We start from the raw sequence: 22,300 nt of genomic DNA, 5'->3' as shown, positions 1-22,300 counted from the left end.
GTAAATTCCTGGGCTTTAGGTGAAGATACTTTAGTGTTTTATGAAGTTCTCAGGATGCATGATACATATAGCAAGTAAAAAATAAATCAGAATTTACAATCTGGATAAACTTAGTTTCTTAATGTCACTGATGAGATTGAATATACAATGAGACCTAGCATCATTCCCCAAGAAATGATAGATCAGATTTGGAAGGGACTTTAAAAGATATCAAGTTTACCATATATTTCCAGTTTTCAGAGGAAGTTAAATGATTTGCCTAGGCTTACATCTTGTAAATGGGATTTAAATTTATGCCATTTTGCCTCTTAATTCAGCACTCTACCCATTGAACCATATAGCTTCTCATAGAGATTTGAATTCAGTTCTTCTTAATTCTGGAATCAGTGCTTTATGCACTGAATCACCTAACATAGAAAGCCTTTAAGAATCTGATCAGTCAGAGCCATCTACACCCAGAGCGAATAGTGTGAGAACTGAGTGTGGTTCACAACATAGCATTTTCACATTTTTTGTTGTTGTTTGCTTACATTTTATTTTTTTTCTCATTTTTTTCTGGTTTGATATAATTTTTTTGTGCAGCAAGATAATTATTTAATTTTTGCATGCAAATATTAGATTTAACATATATTTCTAACATGTTTAACAAATATTGGACTACTTGCCATCTAGGGGATGGGTTGGGTAAATGGGGGGAAATTGGAACACAAGGTTTTGCAAGGGTTAATGTTGAAGAATTGTCCATGCATATGTTTTGAAAAACAAAAGACTTTAATAAAGGGGGAAAAAAGAATAAAAAAACAAACCAAAAGAAGGTTCTGACCAGTCATTTCCATGCCACATAAAAATCACAGTAGGACTTTGGTTTCATTCAACCTTCAGCCCCAGTAAATATGTCTATAACAATGTGAAGTGCCTTTTTAGGAATTTCATTCATGATTATAGGAAATCTAGTGAAGTTGCTTATGGGCATATTTTCAGATTAGTGATTCTAGCCTCTGGAACAATGATGAGAATCCTTTGCATATGTGATACAGTTCTGAGTTTTGAAAAGTCTTTTGGCAGGAAAAAAAAGGAGTTGTCAAATTGTGAAAAGTGGCTCCAGACCCAAAGGATCAGAGAGTGAACTTGATTGAGTCCATGTCACAGAGTCACAAGTCACAACTCAAAGTTGGAAAGAAATTTAATATATATCCAGTCCAGTCTTCTTTATACAAAAGAGCAGATATCAAGAAAAGGGGCTGGTAGTGGGAACTTGCCCAAAGTCATACAGTGAATTAGCAGCAAAAATGTACCAAGTTCCCATAAATATTTCTTACTTCCTATCTCCATGTTAGTTATAATGTTAATTACCATAATACTGATGAGATCTGGATATGGGGTACCTAAATGGAATTAGGGTTTAATTGAGTCTAGTGGCAGGTTCAAGGTACAGGGAGTCAAATGGAGCTCCCCTGTAACCCCTTTAGATTTGGCGCAAGGATACGGAGTTAAATGAAGTCTAGTAGCAGCTCGAGAGTTCCCAATAAAGGAATTTATTGGCCTGAAAAGCTAGATTGATAAAAGAAGTTTATTATGGGGTTTGGAAGTAAGGTTAAAATATAGTTAAGGAAAAAGGTGATGGATAAAGAGATAAGAGGGGCACTGGAAACAGGGTTCCAGTGGACAGAGGGTCCTGGAATGCCAAGTGTTAAGGCTGGCATGTTTGGAACCTCTGCAAAGAGAGGATTCCAGCTTAACTCTTTTATAATAAGAGATTTAGCTAGAGGGGCCTGTGGGTGGTGTCCCAAGTTGGCTCAGCCTGAGGCTGGTTTAGGCCTGGATTCTCTATCGGAATTCAAAGGGACCAGGATTTGTGAATCAAAAAGTCCTGATTGATAATCCATAACTAGGAGAGGTTGGGAATCAGAAAGAAAGGAATAATCAATTTTTAAAGGGACCACACCTGCATCAATACTAGTATCTCCTTCTGTCAGTATACAAAGGAACAATAAACTATGGTACTGTTAGTATTAGAACAGCCAAATATAATACCAGGCCTGAAGTCTGGAAGATTCATCTCTCTGAATTCAAATCTGACCTCAGACTCTTACTAGCTCTATGACCCTAGAAGCCATTTATCCTTGTTTGTCTCAGTTTCCTCATCTGTAAAATGATCTGGAGAAGGAAATGGCAAACTACTCCAATATCTTTGCCAAGAAAATGCCAAATAGGGTCACCAAGAGTCAAACATGACTTAAAAAATTAAAAAAAAAAGACTGAACAAAGAACCAGCATTTGAACTTAGGAAGTGACAAAATTTGAAGCCAAATCTATTCTTTTTATTACAAACAATAATAATGGGACACTGAAAAACTTTTTAGTATGAAAGAAATCCATAAGATACTTCTCTACCTTCCAATGAATGAGTTTTTCCTGGGACCTTTATTTTGGGGATGTGCCCAGACAAATCAAACTGCATTCCCCTCCCAGTTGTACTTCTATTTTAATACCAAGATCATATATAAGTACTTTAATCCTCAGCTCATGCCCTTTTCAATTTGTGTATATGTAGATGAGTTGTCTTTCCCCATTAGAATGTAAGTTCCTTGAGGAAGGTGTTATCTTTTTTTTTTTGCTTGTATTTGTATTCCCACTTTTTAACACAGTACATCTCAAAAAAAGTATTCAATAAACATTTATTAGGTACCCACTATGTGGCAGGCATTGTGCTAAGTGCTGGGAATAATAAAAAAAAGAGAGTACCCCTTCACTCAAGGAGCTTACAGTCTAATGGGGGAGATAACAAGCAAATATACACTATAGTCAAACTATATTCAGAATAAATAAGAAATAAAAGAAGGAAAGCATTGGAATTAAAAGAAATTAGGAAAGGCTTCCTATAGAAAATGAGATTTTTTTTGGAATTTAAGAGAAGCCAGGAAGTCTTTGAGTAGTTAGAGGGGAGGGTGGAAAGTGTTCCAGGTATGAGAGACACCTAGATCAATTGTTCAGAGCTGTGCTATGGAATGTAGTCTTATTCATGGAACAGTCAGGAGGCCAGTATCACTTAATATGTGCTTGTTGCTTACCAACAATAAACATATAACTTTTAGAATAATTTTCTAGATTTAAAAGACAAAATTGTTATCTTTTAGCCAAAAGAAGTTGAAAGATTCTTTTTTTGGGGGGAAAAATGAACACCGGCATAGTTTGACGCAAACAAATATATCAGCTAAAGAAAACATCAGAGGAAGAAAAAAAGACTTATCTTTGCCTAAGTTGCATGGAATCTATGCTTTAAATACTCTTCTCAACTCTGAATTTCCATCCAGATAAAATTTTCTCAACTTAACCCACTCCTGTCTTTACAACACATCCTGAAAGAAGTCTGCCAAGAATCAAGCTGGGGGAAAATAGTAACAATGAAAATACAAAAAAAAAAAATAATAACAAAACCAAACCCATGCACTCACAAGTCCACCCCAATTCCAATGACTGAAAACCTTCAATAAAGGATTCAATCTGCAGAACTCATTTTATTAGTACTATCTGCTTTTAGAACAATTGTAGTAAAATAGCAACAAGATGTAAGTAGGTTTGGGGAGCAGATTTTATCTGCTAGAAAACAAGGAGGAAGTAGAATTTTCAGCTGGCAATGATTAATCATTATACAAGAAAGTGACCTGAGAAAGAAGACTGTCCATTGATTCAATCAAACATTTACAAAGCAGGATCCCATCATGCATCAACTTCTGTGGGAATACAAAGAATAAAACATAGTCCCTGTTCTCCAGGTTCTTATGTAGTCTGATAGGGGAAGTTAAGTTAGGCACATGAATGCCTACAATTCACAGGACAAAACTAAAAAGAGGATTAACTAATTGATATTTGTCTTTCCATCTTGAAGACAATCAATCCATCAAGTTGGTGATAACATGATATGCAAGGGAACTGGATTTAAGTGAAGGAGGACTGTGCAAAGTTACCAGAGTCATTTCTCCTCTAGGATAGGAGTCTATTGACTAGACATAAATCAGGATGACTGGAGATGTCCCTGATGCAGTGGGAGACATTGGTCTTTTAAAGCTAAGATCTTTAATGGGTATCAGTTCAGTGATTAAGGGTGGAAGGACAGAAATGAGGGAGAGAGAGGAAGGGAGAAGAAGAGAAGAGGAAGAAAAGAAGAAGAAAGAAGAGAGAGGAAGGAAGGGAGAAGGAGGAAAGGAGGGAAGAAAAGAGAAGAGATAGAGAGAGAGATTGACAGAGAGAGACAGAGACAGAGACAGAGAGAGAGACAGAGAGACAGAGAGACAGACACACACACACACATACACACACACAGACAGAGAGAGAGAGAGAGATCTGGAAGGAAAAAAATCAGGATTTCTGGTGAAACAGAACAATTGATCGTAGAAAAGATTATTTCTGCCTATGGCAGTTAAAATTTTATTAAAACAATAACAGTACAGCTAGGTCAAGAAGGTAGGATTTCACTAGGTAGAGATGGGAGAAGGGAATTCCAAGTTAAAGGAATAGCATGACAAAAAGCATAGTCCCAGGAAAACAGTTCCTCATTTAAGGAACAGTGAATAGTTTGTTGTTTCAAGAACATAGGGGTATATATAAGCAAAAAGTGAGAAATACAATTTAACTGGTTAAATTATTACCTGATTATCAAAGGTTTGGATTTCAAGGCTTAAGACATTAGAGATGACTTCACTTTTTTGGGGGGGATATGGTAATTAACAAGATCAAAATATACTTTAGAAATCTTAATTTGGAAACTTTATATAATGGATTGAAAAGTGAAGGAGAAAAAGGACAGAGGTCAGGCAAGAGGCTATTGCAATATTATAGATGAGAGACAATTAGAACTTACACCAACATGGCATGTGTGGACATACTTTGGAGATGTAACAGGATTTGACAAATAGGATGAAAGTGGGATAGGGTGTTGTAGGCAAAGAGAGATAAAAATAAGGGGAAAAAAATCTAGCTTAAGTAATTGAAGTACTTTAGGGCCTATTACAAGCAATAGTAAAGGCAAGTAACAAATACATGGTAGTGGACTTACTGAATGGAACTGACAATGGTTAACCTACAGATGGAGCTAATGAAATTAATAAGATAAATAATGAAATAAAAAATGAAAGTAGCAACAACATGTTGGCAAAGAAGCACTAAGCAATTGGATAAGTCATGCAGATTTCTTTGTTGAAATAGAGGAGCTTATGATATTAAATCAGAACCAGGTTATTGTCATAAGAAATTATAAAAATATCTTCAAGGTGTTTGGATTTAGGACTTCATGTAAATTATTCAAGAAAACTAAGGAATACATCAGTAGCTGATAAAAAGTTAACCCCTCAAAATCCCACCCTTTTCTACTCCCCATAAAAAAAAAAGACGTCAAAATACTCTGGACAACTCAACTGTTCCTTAAGTAGAATGTGAACACAGACAAAAATGTGGTCCACAATTGCCCAGATGAAACATTAATACCATAAAAGCCTAAGAACAATTTTTTAAAAGATGTCACTATACCAGATACTCATAATATCCAAGCCACATGAAATGAAAAGCTTTCAAAGTATGGAGGAAAAATTCAAAATCATTTGGAAACACAATGAAATACATTATCATTCCATCATCCTATCGGCTATTGGAGTTTTACTAAGAATACTTTTAGTTAGGGTATGGAGTATGAGTTTACATTCCAACACTTTTATTCACTATAAAAAAGTTATTTTATCAACCTATGCAACAGTATGCAGAACATGAAATTTAAAAAAAAAATATTGACAGAGACTTATATGGTTGTTTCTACCTGAACTGCAAGATAAGAATGATTCTTCTAAATACAGCTACAACTATGACTACAACTACTACTATCACTACTGATGATGATGATGACAATGACAATATTAGGACAACAGCCCTTTCAAAGCCTGACCTATCCTATGTGTGTGTAGTGGGGGATCAGTTGACAAAGGAAATGCCAATCAAAATGATGCATTATGGGACTTTGTGTGTCTTGAGAGCACTCCAGACCAGCTGTGATGGTCTGAAAAAAACCCTGAAACTCTAGACTATTATCCAGTGATAAGAACACAGATTGGGCTGGCATCCCAAAAAGTGTGATCCCAGTTAGTATCCCAGTTAATCTAAGAACTAAATAGGGAAGAGCCTTATTGTAAAATATAAATTGCTTTGGAGCAATCATGGTGATTGACCAGGCAGTTCAGCAAAGGAAATGATATTTCCTCTTTTTAAAAATTTTTTTATCATAATATATGATTTTCTGTGATGGGTTAGATAGAGGGATACAATGAAAGATGTAGGTGATATAAAATATATGTATTTTTAAAATGTATTTAAAAATAAAGGCATGAGAGGGCAACTAGGTGGTACAGTCTGTAGAGCACTAGCTCTGAAGTCAGAAGGACCTGAGTTCAAATCTGACCTCAGATACTTAACACTTTCTAGCTGTGTGACCCTGGGCAAGTCACTTAACCCCAATTGCCTCAGTTAAAAAAAAAAAGAGTAAAGGCATGACTTCTGTATTATCGACAAGTTTGGGGTTTCTCTCATTCTTGAACTCTGCTTTCCTATATATTTCTCCCCATTATGACTTTTCTCCTTCTCTGCACTGATGTCACCAAGCATCAAAATCTATATTGATTCAATTTGGAAAGTTTTATTAATTTCTTCACAGAATTTATTTACTTTTTCACTCTCATCATATCATTATTGTTATATCATCATATCATTATTGTTACATAAATTACAATCATTTTCATGGTGATATTTTTGAAAGTATTTATTGGTCCTGTAAAGCATGATGATATGAAATAATGTTTCTTATTATTTTTAGGCCCACTCCTTTCTTTGCCCTCTCTAAGAAATACTTGTGAATTCTCCTATTTATTTTTTTCTTCTTTGTAAAAATTTTTAAAATAATAGTTTTTTTATTTTCAAAATACATGCAAAGATAGTTTTCAACACTCACCTTGCAAAATTGTATGTTCTAGTTTTTTCCCTTCCTTTCTCCCACCCCCTCCCTCAGGCAGCAAGTAATCCAATATATGTTAAACATGTGCAGTTCTTCTATACATATTTCCATATTAATCATTCCTCACAAGAAAAGTCTAATCAAAAAGAAAAAAAAGTAAGAAAACAATAACAAAAAAAGTGAAAACAGAATGTTGTGATTCAATCCTCTTTCTGGAGACAGATGGCTCTCTCCATCACAAATTTATTGGAATTGGCTGGAATCACTTCACTGTTGAAAAGAGCTATGTCCATCAGAGTTGATCATCATATAATCTTGTTGTTACTGTGTACAATGTTCTCTTGGTTCTACTCACTGCATTCAGGTAAGTCTCTCCAAGCCTTTCTGAAGTCATCCTACTTATCATTTCTTACAGAACAATTCTCCTATTTAGATGCAATCTTCATCTATCTTCTGATTGATACCATAATACAAACATACTATTATATATTTATATTTAATATTTAACACATGTATATAGATATATACATACACATATACATGAATTTAACTAAATTATATAATCAGGCATAATTTTTAAAATTTCTTTATATATTAAACTTCAAAATCAATATGAGCTGAGTTTTAATGATCCCACCAAGATTAAGAGGTTAAGACCTATGACTTAATTATCTTTATACCAACTATGGGACTCAGCACAGTACATGATTGATAATAGTTCCTCAAATGCTTGTTGAATGAATGACTGAATTGAATAACATATTTGTTGGAATTATTGTGGAAGAGTCAGGGTATAAATGTGCCTCACTTTAAGAACACCTGATTAAAACCACAAGAAAGTAGATGCAGTACAATAAGATTTAGACAGAGAATTCTCCCTGGAATACTGTCACCATACTGCATTAAATATATTATTTACATGTTTGATTTGGATGTTATATGTTATCAGATTTAACTTTATAGAATAAAATGAAGTTTCAAAAGTGGTAATATAATCCAATAAATAAAATTCAATGAAATTCATAGCTAAGACATCCTCCACTTCTTCCTCTTCCGCCTCCTCCACTCCATCATCATTGTCACAAAAATAACAAGAGCTAATATTTATATTATCTTAAGGTTTATAGTATTTTCTAAATATCATTTTATTTTTATCCTCACAACAACCCAGGAAATTCTTACTATCATTCCCATTTTTATAGGCAAAAACAATTGAGATAGAGAGTAGTTAAGTGATTTGTCCAGTCACATAGCTAATAATTGCCTGAGGCTGGATTTGAAATCTGATTATGCCAAATGTAGGTCCAATGCTAGATTCACAGCACAACTTGGGTGTCTTTTTTTTTTTATGGAGTTAGTCATTGGCCTTAATTCTTCCAGCAATGCACTATTCCTCTTAAGAAATAATTTGGTGTCTATGAAAATAAATTTCTTCAGAGATAAAATAATCCTCATTCTAACTCATAGGAATACTATAATGAGATCACCTTTGGGAAACAGTTTTAAAAAAGCATCAGGTCATATGTAAATGAACTTTTTCACTCCTTCAAGAATGCCTAATAATATCTATGTGGGGATTCCTTCCACTAGAACAGATCATAATTCCTCAGTAACTTAATAAAATCCCTTTCAAAATTGCTGTGGTTAAAAATTTCCTCACCCGCAGTCAGCTTAGTGATGAGTTTTACCTAACCAAGCCAGGTTGGTCCTAATAAACAGATAGCTCAACATATTTTTCTCATCTGCTCTCTGGGATAGCACTTTTCAATTCCATCATGCTTTGAACATCAACAACAACTCATTTTCTCATTTGGAACTTGATACTCTCTAGTTCCTTTCTCTCTAAAGATATGACTTAGTGGCTATTACACTGTGGATGCTGGGAAGAATAAGAGGTTTGGAGTCAGAAGACCTGAGTTTCCATTTTGATTTTGAAACTAATTTGTTATATGACCTTGGACAAATCACTTAACTCTCTTTTAACCTTCAATTACTTCCTCTGTAAAATAAGGAGATTAGATTAGATGATTCCCTAGAGTATTGTCTAGCACTAATATTGTTATTGTTTAGTGTCTAATATCTAACACTGAGGTCACTTTCAGTCATGTCTTACTCTTTATGACCCCTTTTCATGTTTTCTTGGCAAAGATACTGTAATGGTTCCATACCATTTATTTCTCTAGCTTGTTTTACAAATGAAGAAACTGAGGCAAACTGAATTAAGTGACTTGCCCAGAGTCACATAGCTAGTGTCTCAGTCTAAATTTGAATTCAGGTCTTCTTACTTCAAACCTAGTGCTCCTATCAACTATACCAAAGAACTACCTGTTTCTTACTTCTTTCAGCCACTGAATTCCAATAATGTCTTTAAAACTCCTGGGACATGAGACATGACTGTAAAGAATGAAATATTTCCCCAAACATCAGAAATATAATCTAACTGTGAGAACCTAGATCAAAGAAATCTTTTAAATCAGAAACTGAATATTGACAGAGGTCCTCACCTGTAGCTCTAGGATTCACTGGTGCACAGCTTGAAGTATATGGAATATGATACAGTTTTATCCAGCCCTACTTTAGAGTGATCATCAGGTTCCTTACAACTCTCTCTTTTTGATCAGCATATACCAGAAATCATGGAAGCCTTCATCAGACTGGTCTATTTATGGGATTCTTCAATATAGAATAATAATGACTGCAGTTAAATATCGAAAGAGTATACAAGTAACTTTCTGGATCAACTACTTTTCCTGATGGCAATTTTTGGCTGTGACTAATACCTTAGCAACTAACTATCTTGACTTCTCCATAGAAGGTATCAAGATTTTAAATATAGTTAATGATGTATAAAACAAAACAGATCTAAAAAACTAAAAAAAAATGTAAGAGAGAAGACTTAACAGTATTCACACAGAGATACACAAAATAAGGGATTATCCAAAAGATCTTAACATCTTAGGAAAAATAATTTTGATGTAGCATATGTGTTGTAATAATAAGGAAAGCTATGTAGAGGAAAACATTTCAATTATAGCTTATTAGGTCTATTTTGCATATTTTGAAAAGCTTTGCTATGGATATAAAGTTACTTTAAATGGTACAGTTCACTGGGATTCAAGGATGAAGGGCAGATACTAGGACTGTAGATCTAGAATTGGAAGAAGTATCAGAAGTCATTTAGTCCAACTTCATCACTTTATAGATGATGCAACTGAGGCCCAGGGAGGTTAAATCACTTGCCCCAAATCACACAAAACATTAGAGATGGAGATAGAATTTGAAAGTAAGTCCTCTGATACCTGTTAATCATAATAATCAAAATATTTTAGCAAGCCCTTGGTAGGGACTTAAAGGTAGAGACATCATTCTTTTGGTTTTTTCAACTATGGTGACCAAGTTTTGTAAATGGCACATTGTGTAAAAAACTCACCCCAAGAATAACTTCTATCTAATTTCTGGGGCTGTCCATAAGCGTTGGTGCAACTAGCCAGTCTTGTCATTTATTGCTTTCCGATCTGAAGTACAACTTAAAACTTTCCTGAATAATCCTTCATTTTGACAGTTCAAAGACAAAGTTCATTTAGCTAATTGAAACTATTCTTCCATGATCAGTCCTTTCCTAAAATATATTTGTGTAATGAATTATCAAAACTTTTTTTTCTAAACATCTCTCTTCAAGAACACAAAGAGGAAAGTGAATTACCATTCAGTTTGAATAAATTCATGCAGGAAAAGTTTTTCTCTTCATAGATGTTGGAATTGTAGTCTTTTATCACATCAGAGAGTAGCTTAGTGTGATAAGAGGCAGTATGATAAAGCAAAAGTAGCAGGGACTTGGAGTCATGAGGTTGATTTCTAGACCATCCATTTAAAAACTTTGAGATCCTTAGTAAGTCACTTAATAACAATGAACCATCATTATCTCATGTATAAATTGGGTATAATAATAATCTTTGCCTTATCTACAATAGGAACCTGATGGGTTTTCTTCTATATTTTTAAAAAAAAAATTATATGAGTTGTTTTCACTCTTTTTGTTGTTGTTTACTTGCATTTTGTTTTTTCTCATTTTTTTTCCTTGTTGATCTTATTTTTTTGTGCAGCATGATATTTGTAGAAATATGTATAGAAGAATTGAACATGTTTAATATATATTGGATCACTTGCTGACTGGGGGAGGGAGCTGGGAGAAGGGAGGGAAAAATTAGAACACAGGGTTTTGTAGAGGTGAATGTTGAAAATTATCCATGTATCCGAGCTATAATTTAAAAAAAAAAGAAAAAAATTACTTCTTACTACCTACTAACTCCAAGGAAAAAGGTTTGCACACAGGAGAACTTGTCATTTAGCATCTATAAAAAGGGTCAACAGATTCATTCCCCTCTATCTTATAGAAGTGCAAAGTGGGGGCATACCTCCTGGCCAAAGGCTTTCTGTAAGGCCCTGCTTTCCATTAGCACAACTCAATTCCCCATTTCCATAAACACACTGGACAGGTACCTCTAGAGCTTAGAGAGAAATGCTCCACATCATAGTAATTGCCTGTCAAGACTCTTTATACCAGGATGTTAATAGGGACAAAGGAGACTCTAGTTCCTTGTTCTCTTTCCTGTTTCCCATTTTCATTTCTCTTAACTTATTCCAAGGTTTCAAGAGAATCTTTCTTAAACAAAGCAAACAATTTACTTGGCAGTTAATTGAGAATGAATGCTGAAGAATTCCTCCTTTTCCTTACACCCATTCCCAAATGCATTCTCATTTTCTACATTTTACCATAAAGTCCCTAAAGCCAACCCTGAAACATCTGGTTCTGATGCCTTATAATTTGGAATATCAATTTCATACACATATCAACATAGTTCAGGCCTTCATCACCTCTTGCTTACATTATTGCAACAAACTCCTAATTGGTCTCCCTTCTTCAGTGGACCCCAGTCAATTCTCCATATTGCTACTAAAATGCTTTTCCTTAAGTATATGTGTCACCATTTCACTTTCCTCTCCAATCAACTTGAGCGTCGATCTAATTACTCTGGAAGGAAACATAAATACTTAAAGTGACTTATAGTTTTATCTCAATCTATTTTTCTAAACTCATCATATATTGGGGCAACTAGAAGTACAATTTATAGAGTGCCAGGCTCCAAGGCAAAAAGACTTATCTTAGTGAGTTCAAATACAACCTCAAACATTTACTAACAATGTGACAGTGGATAATCCTGTTTGCCTCAGTTTCCTTATCTACAAATGAGATAGAGAAGGAAATAGTAAACCACTCCAGTATCTTTGCCAAGAAAACCCCAAATGGGGTCATGAGGAACCAGACATGACTAAAAATGACTAAACACAACAACAACATATATTACTCTCCTTCCTAGTTTCTATGGTCTAGACACACCAAGCCTCTATTTATTCCTTATATATGATTCTCTGTGTCTTTGCACAAAACATTCCCTGGACCAAAAGGCATTCACTCTTCATCTCAGCCTCAGAATTCCTGTCTTCCTTCAATACACTACTTAAATACAACATTTCACATAGATCCTTGTCTAATTGGAAAGGCAATAAAGGGTAATGAAATACAATGCTGAACTTGAGAGTTCCACCTTGCATACTTACAAGCTCAGGCAAGTGCCTCAGTTTTCTCATCTGTGTACTGAAAAGATCGGATTTGGTGATCTCTAAGATCCTCTCTCATTTTAAAGTGATGATTCCCCCAATTACTATGCCTTCCTTTTATTAAATTCTTCCTATACTTATATATGTACATGTTGTCTACCATGATCCTTACGAACAAGTTCTATTTTTTTTTTTTTGCCATTTTATTCATAGCAAAGTGCTTGGCACATAGTAAGAACTTAGTGTTTGGTTGCTTTATTGCTTGAATCATCAAAGCAAGAAAAAATTACCTTCTGAGCATTAGATATCAGGATATTCTGCCTATTTGAAAGTTGTTAATTATATACAGGTGGACTTAATAAATTTATCAGAATGTTTGATGAGAATTTCCATTTTCTGATCATTTTATATATATATATAGGAGTTTACAGTCTAGAGGACAAAGAACAAGATACCTTGTACATATAGGTACCCTTCTAAGAAGTTATGGGTAAAATGAATCTCTATAAATCAAAATTTACTTAAATTGTCCAACTAAAGGAACCCAGGGGTAAATCATTCTATAATGTAAATAATCCCCTAATTTTTTGTGTTGTAATAGGGATACTGGGTTCCCCCCTCAAAAGTAAGGTACTCATGCTCTCTTTTTCTTTCTGGAACACAAGCTTTCTTTGGAAGGGATGACTCAGATATGATAAGTAATGTTTTCTAGGTTTAGGGAATAGACAGATTTCTGGATGGATGGATAGATAGATGAATGAAAAGACATAAACAATTAGGCTTTTTATTAAAAAGCATTTACTATGTACCAGGCATTGTGATAAGTGCTGAGAATGCAAAATCAATCAAATGATGTCTGCCTCCAAAGTGTTCACATTCTAAAAAGGGGAGACAACACATATAGGGAAACAGTAGAAGGATACTTTGGGGTAATTAAATGAATTTCAGTGATTCCAAGACTATAAAGAATCTTTCTCTTAGAAAGGTACACATGCTTTGTTATCTTGGTTTCATTGAAAACATGAAATCTCAACTGTATAGAATTCTTAAAGATATTCTCAACTTCACACAAGTTAAAAATAGTGGCCAGAAGCTTCATTTGCTACAAACCACCAGCACCACCATTAGAAGAAAACCTGGCTATTAAACTTCATGCAACAACTTTCTGTTGGGTTTTGTTCATCATTTCATTTTTAAATTCTACTGACTTCCCAATGTATTAGAAGTTTCTGGAAGATGCTAGTACCAGATGCGATAGGTAGCTCAACGAATAGAGAGAGAGAGCAGTGGTTCTGGAGTCAGGAATATCTGAATTCAAATTTGACTTCAGATAGTTGGTTGTTGTATGACCCTGGTCAAGTCACTTAACCCTGTTCATCTCAGTTTCCTCACCTGTAAAATGTGCTAGAGAAGAAGATGGGAAACCAATTCATTATCTTTACCAAAAAGAACCCAAAAGAAATCACAAAGAATCACAAACAACTGAACAACAACAAAACAAAGTCACTTAACTATTGTTTGCTCAGTTACCTCAACTATAAATGTAAAGGACATAATAGCATTTTATCATCTAGGATTGTTATAAGGATCAATTGACACAATATTTTAAAAAAAAAAAGAACTTAGCACAGTGTTTGGTATATAGTAGGCACTTAATAAATGCTTGTTTCCTTCCTTCCATTTTTCCTTTATTCTTTGAAAAGGGAAAAAAGGTGGCCTAGAAGAATATGCTGTGATTGAATTAGTATTTATCTTCTCCCTGGCAGATGTGAAGCATATCTTGATTTAGATCTCTGGCATATAGCCCTGACTTTCTGAGCAGTTCCCTTCTTCTACTTTTATCAACACTGATTCTCATTCATCCACTTCTAAAAGGATAGAAGGACTTCTCTCTTTTCTTTCTAACTTCATTTTATTTTTCCTTCTTTCATTTATTTTTGTGCTTTTCCCTACATTCCTCCTGACCCTTAAATCTCCACTCTGAAAAAAACAATCTTTGAAACTGACATGAGCAACTAGGAACAGAGTTAGGAATGAAGTGAGGAAAAATAGTTTTCATTTTTATCTTTTTCAAATTCTGCTTATTTCTCCCTGTTCTTTCTCATTTTCACATGCAAGGTAAATTGTAGTTTGGCAGTACCAAGATCTAGGCCTGTCTATGATTTTTTTCCCTCTCTCCCCATGCTGCTTCTATTCATCTCACCTGTTATTTTTTATCAGGTGTTTGGCAGGATTCCCTAATTCTGTTACATGTCCAGACCTTTCTTTCGATTGAAGTGACATCATTGACAGCACACAGCCCAGCAAGATTCTCCTCCACATTCAGCCTTCACAGATTTCGTCTTTCATTAACATTAAGAGGTTGTTCTGTATATCTGAGTCAAATAGCAGACAATCAGATTTGTAAGCTTCATCCCTGCAACTGCTGCTTAGTAGTAGTAATGACCTTGTAAATTGAAGGTTTGTATTTAAAGGCATAGTCTGGTTAAGATGATAGGAAGTTCCAAGCTGAAAAGTATAGGATGGTTGTGATGCCATTATCTATGCACTTTTCCTTTGTAGGGATGGCTAGTGATTCACAAGATACTATTTTGTAGTACATACTAGTTTAATCTTCAGTATGTCAGAAATTCTGAGTAAGAATCTCCATCCAAAGTTCCCTTCACCCCACTTTTTATAGAGAAACACATATTTCATATATGCTTACCTGGAACAAAACTCCCCTGGACCACTTCCTTATATGCCCACCAGCCTTCATGGATTTTTGGTGAATTCTGTTGAGCTAAAAAATAAAATAGGGTAAAATTTTGTTAAATAAGTATAATGTCTTAGCTCTGAATATGAAATATGAATACATATCAGTTAATTGTTTTATATCCAATTGGCAAACTGCAAAAATCAGCAGCTAAAATCTTTTTTTCCCAAATAGTCCCCTTTTAGATAGTAGAGATATCAGTGTTGTAAGTGCGTGTGTTAAAAGTGTTCAACTTATATTTATCCCATTTTCTTTATCATGTCCATTTCCCTTAGTAAATATCCAAAGCAAAAATTGCCCTGGAAACATCAGAAATGAATAGCAAAGGAGACAATGAGAAGAAAACTCATGACTCAGCAATGAATAAAAGAAACTAACTCTAACCCACCCTAAGCAAATAGCATATTAAATGTTTTAGGACTCTACTATGTATGTGTATGTGTGGGTGCGCGCGCGCGCACACACACACACACACACATACATACAACATCTAGATGGAACATTTTATGTAGATTATAAAAAACAGAAGGTATCTCCAGGATCTTCTAGAACCCAACTTCTTAAACTGTGCTTCTAACCCCATGTAGGGTCTTATAACTGAATTTGGGGGTTGGGAAATTATAATATATTATTAGTAAATGTTTGATTTGTATACCTATCATATACCTATATTACCAGGGATATGTAAAAATTTCTCAGGCAAAAAAAAGTTAGCACGTAGGAAAAATATAAGAAGCCCTGTTATAAAACATTATGTGTAAAGTAACTTCATCAAATTTATAAAACTATAAAATGTTATTATAGTTAATAATATTATTACTATTATTATAAGAATAATATTACAATAATATTAAGTATAATTATTGAGGTATATTATATACTTGCTATTTCTTCAATTATTATTGCTATTATTATGACAATAATATCATCTGTAATAATAAATACTATTATAAGAATGTTATTATTAACAATACTTATAATAATTTGTGTTATATTATTACTATTGTTATTACAATAATTATCATTGTTAATTAAAACAATTACTGTTATCACTATAGAAACAATAATTATTAATCATAATGATCACTGTGACTATTATAAAAGTAATAATTATTACTATTAATAATAATAATAGAAACAGTTATTATCTAGTTTTGTCTATCTGAAGTTGCAATGCGACTTCATACCATACAACACAACACAACAAATATTTAGGAAACGAGCTATATACTATAATGTTCTTTGCTAGCTGCAGACAATTTGTAGACAAAAATGAAAGTCTTTGTCTCCAAAAGCTTATATTTTATCATTAATATACACATAAACATAAAAGGAGAAAGACAGGAAGACAGAGACAGAGAGAGAAGGACAGGCAGAGAGGGGAGAGAGAGAGACAGAAATAGAGAAAGCCCTTGGGAAGAAGTTGACCCCAGAACTGTGCTGTCAAGGGAACTAAGGATTGATGTCTTGTGGTATAGGGGAGAAGGAAATACATCCCAGACTTGTGAAAATTAGTATATGCAAAGGCATAAGGGGAAGAGATAGACTATTACCACTGAGATTATCTAGCAGGTTTGTATGGCTAGATCATAGACTTGGAGAGAGAAGGGATTTTAGAAGTCATCTAGTCCACCAGAGGAGTGAAGTGACTTGCCTAAACTGACATGACTAGAAAATGGCAGGGATGGAATTCAAAACTAAGTCTCTAGATTCCAAAGGCAACCTATCATAGTAAATGGAAGAAGAGATATGTAGACCATTCTGATCAACATAGCTAACCAAAGCTGCCTCTATACTCTTTTTAAAGTGGTAAAACACTTTAATCTCTCTTCAGTATTCTTCAATTGCTTTTTGAGAAATTGCATGTATTCTAAAGTGGAATTACGAAAGATGATTGCAAATGGCTGTGTGTAAGGAAATCCAATCAGAACACCATCTATTTATAAGTGATAAGAACTGAGGAATTTTAGTAAAGTTTCCTTAACATGCTTTGTGGAGAACCAGATTCAGCCTTAGAATCAATCAACTTAAACAAAACGTCCAACCAATAACAAAGTATTATAGTTACAGATGAGATTGAAGAAAATGAATGCATTTTATTGAGTACGGTTTAGGATGCTTTATTTTAGTACAAGGATTCTTTTCCCTTCAAAAAAATCCAAAACAGAACCAGCCTATTGATACTGTACTATACTTAAAGCTTTTTTGTTCTGCTTCTATAAATTTTTTGGGATGGGGAATGTTTCTCCATGAATACAGATCAGCAACTTCTCTGCAACCTAGGAACTTAGATTATTGTCTAAGACAGAGGGGGGCCACTTGTGGCCCATAATATTCCTGCATGTGCCTGAAGCAGATTAAAATGTAATTGGGGAATATCTAGCAAAATAAATTAAGATACAATAAAATGTGGATAAGAGGTACATTTTAAAATAAAGCAAATATGTTGCCATAATAATACTTATGTACACTTGATTTGTTTCTATTTGGCCTCAGTCACTCAGAAGCTAAATGGTTTCTTCAGGGTCAGTCAAAAAATGTGTCAGAAGGGCAAGTAAGTGGCACAGTGGATAGAATACAGGAACTAAAATCAGAAGGATCCGAGTTCAAATCCAATATTAGATACTTACTAGCTATTCTACTCGACAAGCCATTTAACTATATCTCTAAAAAACCCTCAAATGTGTCAAAACCAGGTATTAAACCCTGGTCTTTTTGAATCTAAGGATAGCTTGCTGTCCCCTATTCCATGCCTTCTCTATTGTTTAAAGTTATACTTTTTTTTAAACAGGCTAATTTTATACCTTCCCCCTAAAAATTACCTTTTATTTACTTCACACATATTTTGTATCTACTTACATGTTTACATTCTGTTTTCCCTGAGAGAGTGTAAGCTCTTTGAGTATAGAGACTTTTTAATTTTGTTTTTGAATCCCCACAATGTAGTATAGCATATGGCACATAGCAGGTGATAAATAAATGCTTGCTAATGGATTGATTTAAGACTAGAAGTTACAGAGTAGTAAGCAATCTGCATTAAGAGGGAATTCTCTACATTAAGGAAACCAAAAGTCAATAACAAGGTCAAATGTATAAAAAATGAGACAATTTTTTTTAAAAACAGGCATTTTAAAAGCTTCTAAGAAGAACTGAATTAATGAAAGAAAATTAAAAGAAGAAAACTTTTTTTTTTTTTTGGCTGAGCCAGTTGGGGTTAAGTGACTTGCCCAGGATCACACAGCTAGAAAGTGTTAAGTGTCTAAGGCTAGATTTGAACTCAGGTCCTCCTGACTTCAGAGCTGGTGATGAAGAAAACAATTTTTAAAAAGAGCTCATTTAAAAGAAGTCACATAGAAATCTCTGGTTTCCAGAAGGTCTCTTTATGATTTAAATAACTCTGTTCCAGGTCACCAACTATTGTCTTTGTGTTATTTACATTTGATTTAGAATCACTGATGATTTAACAGGGAATTTCTCAAAGCTAGCAGACCAATAAGAAAGAATATTGTGTTCTGTTTCTACATGGCCCCTGGGTTAGAATCTTTTTAAAAGATGCACCAGCACACGGGGGATATGTTGTACTGACAACGAAAGTGGTCATCAGTGGCAGATTAAAGGGCTTACACAGCAAGAGCCCTTCTCTGGACAGTAAAGAAAACATATTTCAGTTTTATATTTCTTATATTACTGTAGCCATGTGAGTATCAAAACAAGTACAAGAAATGTTAGGGCTGGGAGAGACTTTGGAGATTACTTAGTCCAACACTCTTATTTTACAAGTGAGAAAACTTGAAGCAGAGAAAACCCAGAGAGTTAAAATAGACACACAGGTGGTGGTAAACTAGAATTCAAGTTTCCTACGGCTCCCAGTCCAGTGATTGTTCACCATTTTATATCACACAGCTTATTACAGAACCCAAAATGGTTAGTTTATTTTACCTGGTTTTGCAATAAATTGTGAGGAAGAAAAGATATAGAAAAGATATACTTAGTGCTGAGAGATTTGGGTTTAGCTATGCTAAGCCTTATCTTCTCAAACCATCCAACTATACTCTCTTAGATAGGACCTGACCTCATACTTTTATGAAAAAATCAAAGACCAAACTTATCTCTCTCTCCTCTTTTACATATCAAAAGTTCTATACAACATCCATTTCCTCTCCCTTCTCCTTTTTTCTTTTGCTTGTTTGTGATAAAGATTTTTTTTTCCATGACTATGTCCAAATCTTCTAGATGTACTATTTCCATCATACTGTTTTCTCTAGCTTATTGATTCCACCATCATAATCTCTCTTTCTTAAGGTCCCTTTGAAAGCCATCTGATATGTGCCTTATCTTCACTGAGCCTCCTGAGTTTGCAAGGTTATTTACCTTTATTTTACAGATAAAGAAAATGAGACGTATAGGGATGAACTAAATTGGTGAAGTCATAAAGTTATTTGAGTAGATTTACAATTTGAACCCAAGATATCTGATGTAACTATCTACTATTTTTGTTTTACTGCTTGCACTATTCTGCTTTAAAATTTAAAAATTAAAAAAAATGTACTCCTGTGTAGAGGGAAAATGTTCTCTGGTATGTAAAACAACTATGTTCTGGGCCACATTTTGCAAAATGATACAATGAGACTCCACTGAAAACCTATTCTGCTCACTTGCTGTGTTATGAATGTGATCCTAGGTTTTTGAAGTCAGGAAAATAAATGCTCTATAAATTGGCACTGATTTCCAAAAAGTGGCAATAATCATTGTTGTAGGGGTTTGGAATAATACTCACACTAATATATTATTAGTAGAATTATGAAATCATCTCACTATTTTGGAAAGCAATTTGGAATTATGCAAATAAAATGACTGAAATGTCCAAATCCTCTGAACCAGAGACCCCATTACTGGACTTATACCCCAAAGAAGTCATTGATAATAAGAAAATCCCTTTATATATCAACATATTTACAGCAGCACTTTGGGGAATAGCAAAGAATTAGAAACAAAGCAGATGTCCATTGATTGGGAAATAGCTAAACAACTGTAGTATACATGAATAAAATGGAGTACTGCTGTGCTGTAAGAAATGACAAATATGGAAAATACAGAGAAGTAATGGAAAAATCTGCAAGAACTGATGTAGAGTGAAATAAGCATATCTAAGCAAAAATATGCATGATGATTAAAACAAAGTAAATGGAAAGAACCACACTAACAAGATAAATAAATAAAAGTGAATGTAACAAAATTATAAAGTTCAATCATGACTTGAATGAACAGATATGAAATAAAACCCACAATTTACCCCTTTATGAAGTGACATATATCCACATATGTTACACATTGGAAATGGTTTTAGACTTTTTCAAAAACATTGATTAATTGCACTGATTTTTTTTTCATTTTTTTCTCTTTTGTTTTTAAAAATACTACTTAGTATATAGGATGGTTTTCTTGGAGGGGTAGAAAAAGGAATATTGGAGAAAACTCTGATGATATAAAAAACAAAGATCAATAAAATGATCAAAAAAATACAGATGTACACATAATTTAGAACCAAACAGACATGTTCTAATGAAAAAAAAAAATGGATTAAGAATAAGGAAGTCATTCCAGTAGAGAATTTTAGCATTCGTCTAGCAATGTCACTTTCTAAAACAAGAATCTCTTTATAGAATTCCTGGTAAGTGATATTTATTCAAAGTCTTCCAATGATAGGTAAGGCAAAGCTACTTCATTTTTTAGTTCCTTTTTCTAATTGTTAGAAAATTTATTCTTTTGTTAAGTGAAAAAAATGGTCAATCTTCCTAATAACTTCCAATTTTTGTCTTAGGTCTACTCTTTGAGACCAAGCAGAGTAATTTAATCTATTTTACACATACAGTCAGGAGGAAGTTCCCAGAAAAGCCAACAAAGGTAACAGATGGGAGACTGGGAAGTAGTGAGACCTGCACATAATCACAGAAGATTCCAGATAGAACCTAGAAGAATACAGAAGATTCTCTCTCTCTCTCTCTCTCTCTCTCTCTCTCTCTCTCTCTCTCTCTCTCTCTCTCTCTCTCTCTCTCTCTCTCTCTCTTTTTTCATTTGTTGTTGCAAGAATCTGTCTACTAGAGAAAAGGAGAAGGGCAGCAGTGGTACTCAGACTTCTGAGGGAAGAGTAGTCAGAACATTGAGAAGCTGAACACCCTCTGGTGATTTGTGAAAATACTGTACTTTTATATTCTTTTTAGAAAGGATATTCTACATAGTTGTGAGGACAACTTTGTGGCTTGAGTATGTTTGATGAGTAATATAACTGTTGCAATCCTTGATTGGATAATTAATAAAGTGACATACCAGCAGAAATTAGGCATGGACCCACACTTAACACCATATACCAAGATAAGATCAAAATGGGTCTATGACCTAGGCATAAAGAATGAGATTATAAATAAATTAGAGGAACATAGAATAGTTTATCTCTCAGACTTGTGGAGGAGAAAGAAATTTGTGACCAAAGATGAACTAGAGACCATTACTGATCACAAAATAGAAAATTTCGATTTCATCAAATTAAAAAGCCTTTGTACAAATAAAACTAATGCAAACAAGATTAGAAGGGAAGCAACAAACTGGGAAAACATTTTCACAGTTAAAGGTTCTGATAAAGGCCTCATTTCCAAAATATATAGAGAACTGACTCAAATTTATAAGAAATCAAGCCATTCTCCAATTGATAAATGGTCAAAGGATATGAACAGACAATTTTCAGAGGATGAAATTGAAACTATTACCACTCATATGAAAGAGTGTTCCAAATCATTATTGATCAGAGAAATGCAAATTAAGACAACTCTGAGATACCACTACACACCTGTCAGATTGGCTAAGATGACAGGAAAAAATAATGATGAATGTTGGAGGGGATGCGGGAAAACTGGGACACTATTGCATTGTTGGTG

General features: G+C 34.0%; 1 protein-coding gene across 1 annotated transcript in view; it reads right to left on the bottom strand.

The window, feature by feature from the left end:
• Positions 1-22,300, bottom strand: part of CA10 (carbonic anhydrase 10) — a 657,942-nt gene that overhangs the window by 528,620 nt on the left and 107,022 nt on the right. Inside the window, exon 2 of the mRNA XM_051994265.1 lies at positions 15,321-15,395. Coding sequence (XP_051850225.1) covers positions 15,321-15,395 — 75 coding nt within the window. The remainder of the gene's footprint in view (positions 1-15,320; positions 15,396-22,300) is intronic.

This window comes from Antechinus flavipes, chromosome 4 (assembly GCF_016432865.1).
Source record: "Antechinus flavipes isolate AdamAnt ecotype Samford, QLD, Australia chromosome 4, AdamAnt_v2, whole genome shotgun sequence".
Taxonomy (NCBI): Eukaryota; Metazoa; Chordata; class Mammalia; order Dasyuromorphia; family Dasyuridae; genus Antechinus; species Antechinus flavipes.
Note: the sequence above shows the minus strand (reverse complement) of the source record. Positions and strands in the feature narration are given on the sequence as shown.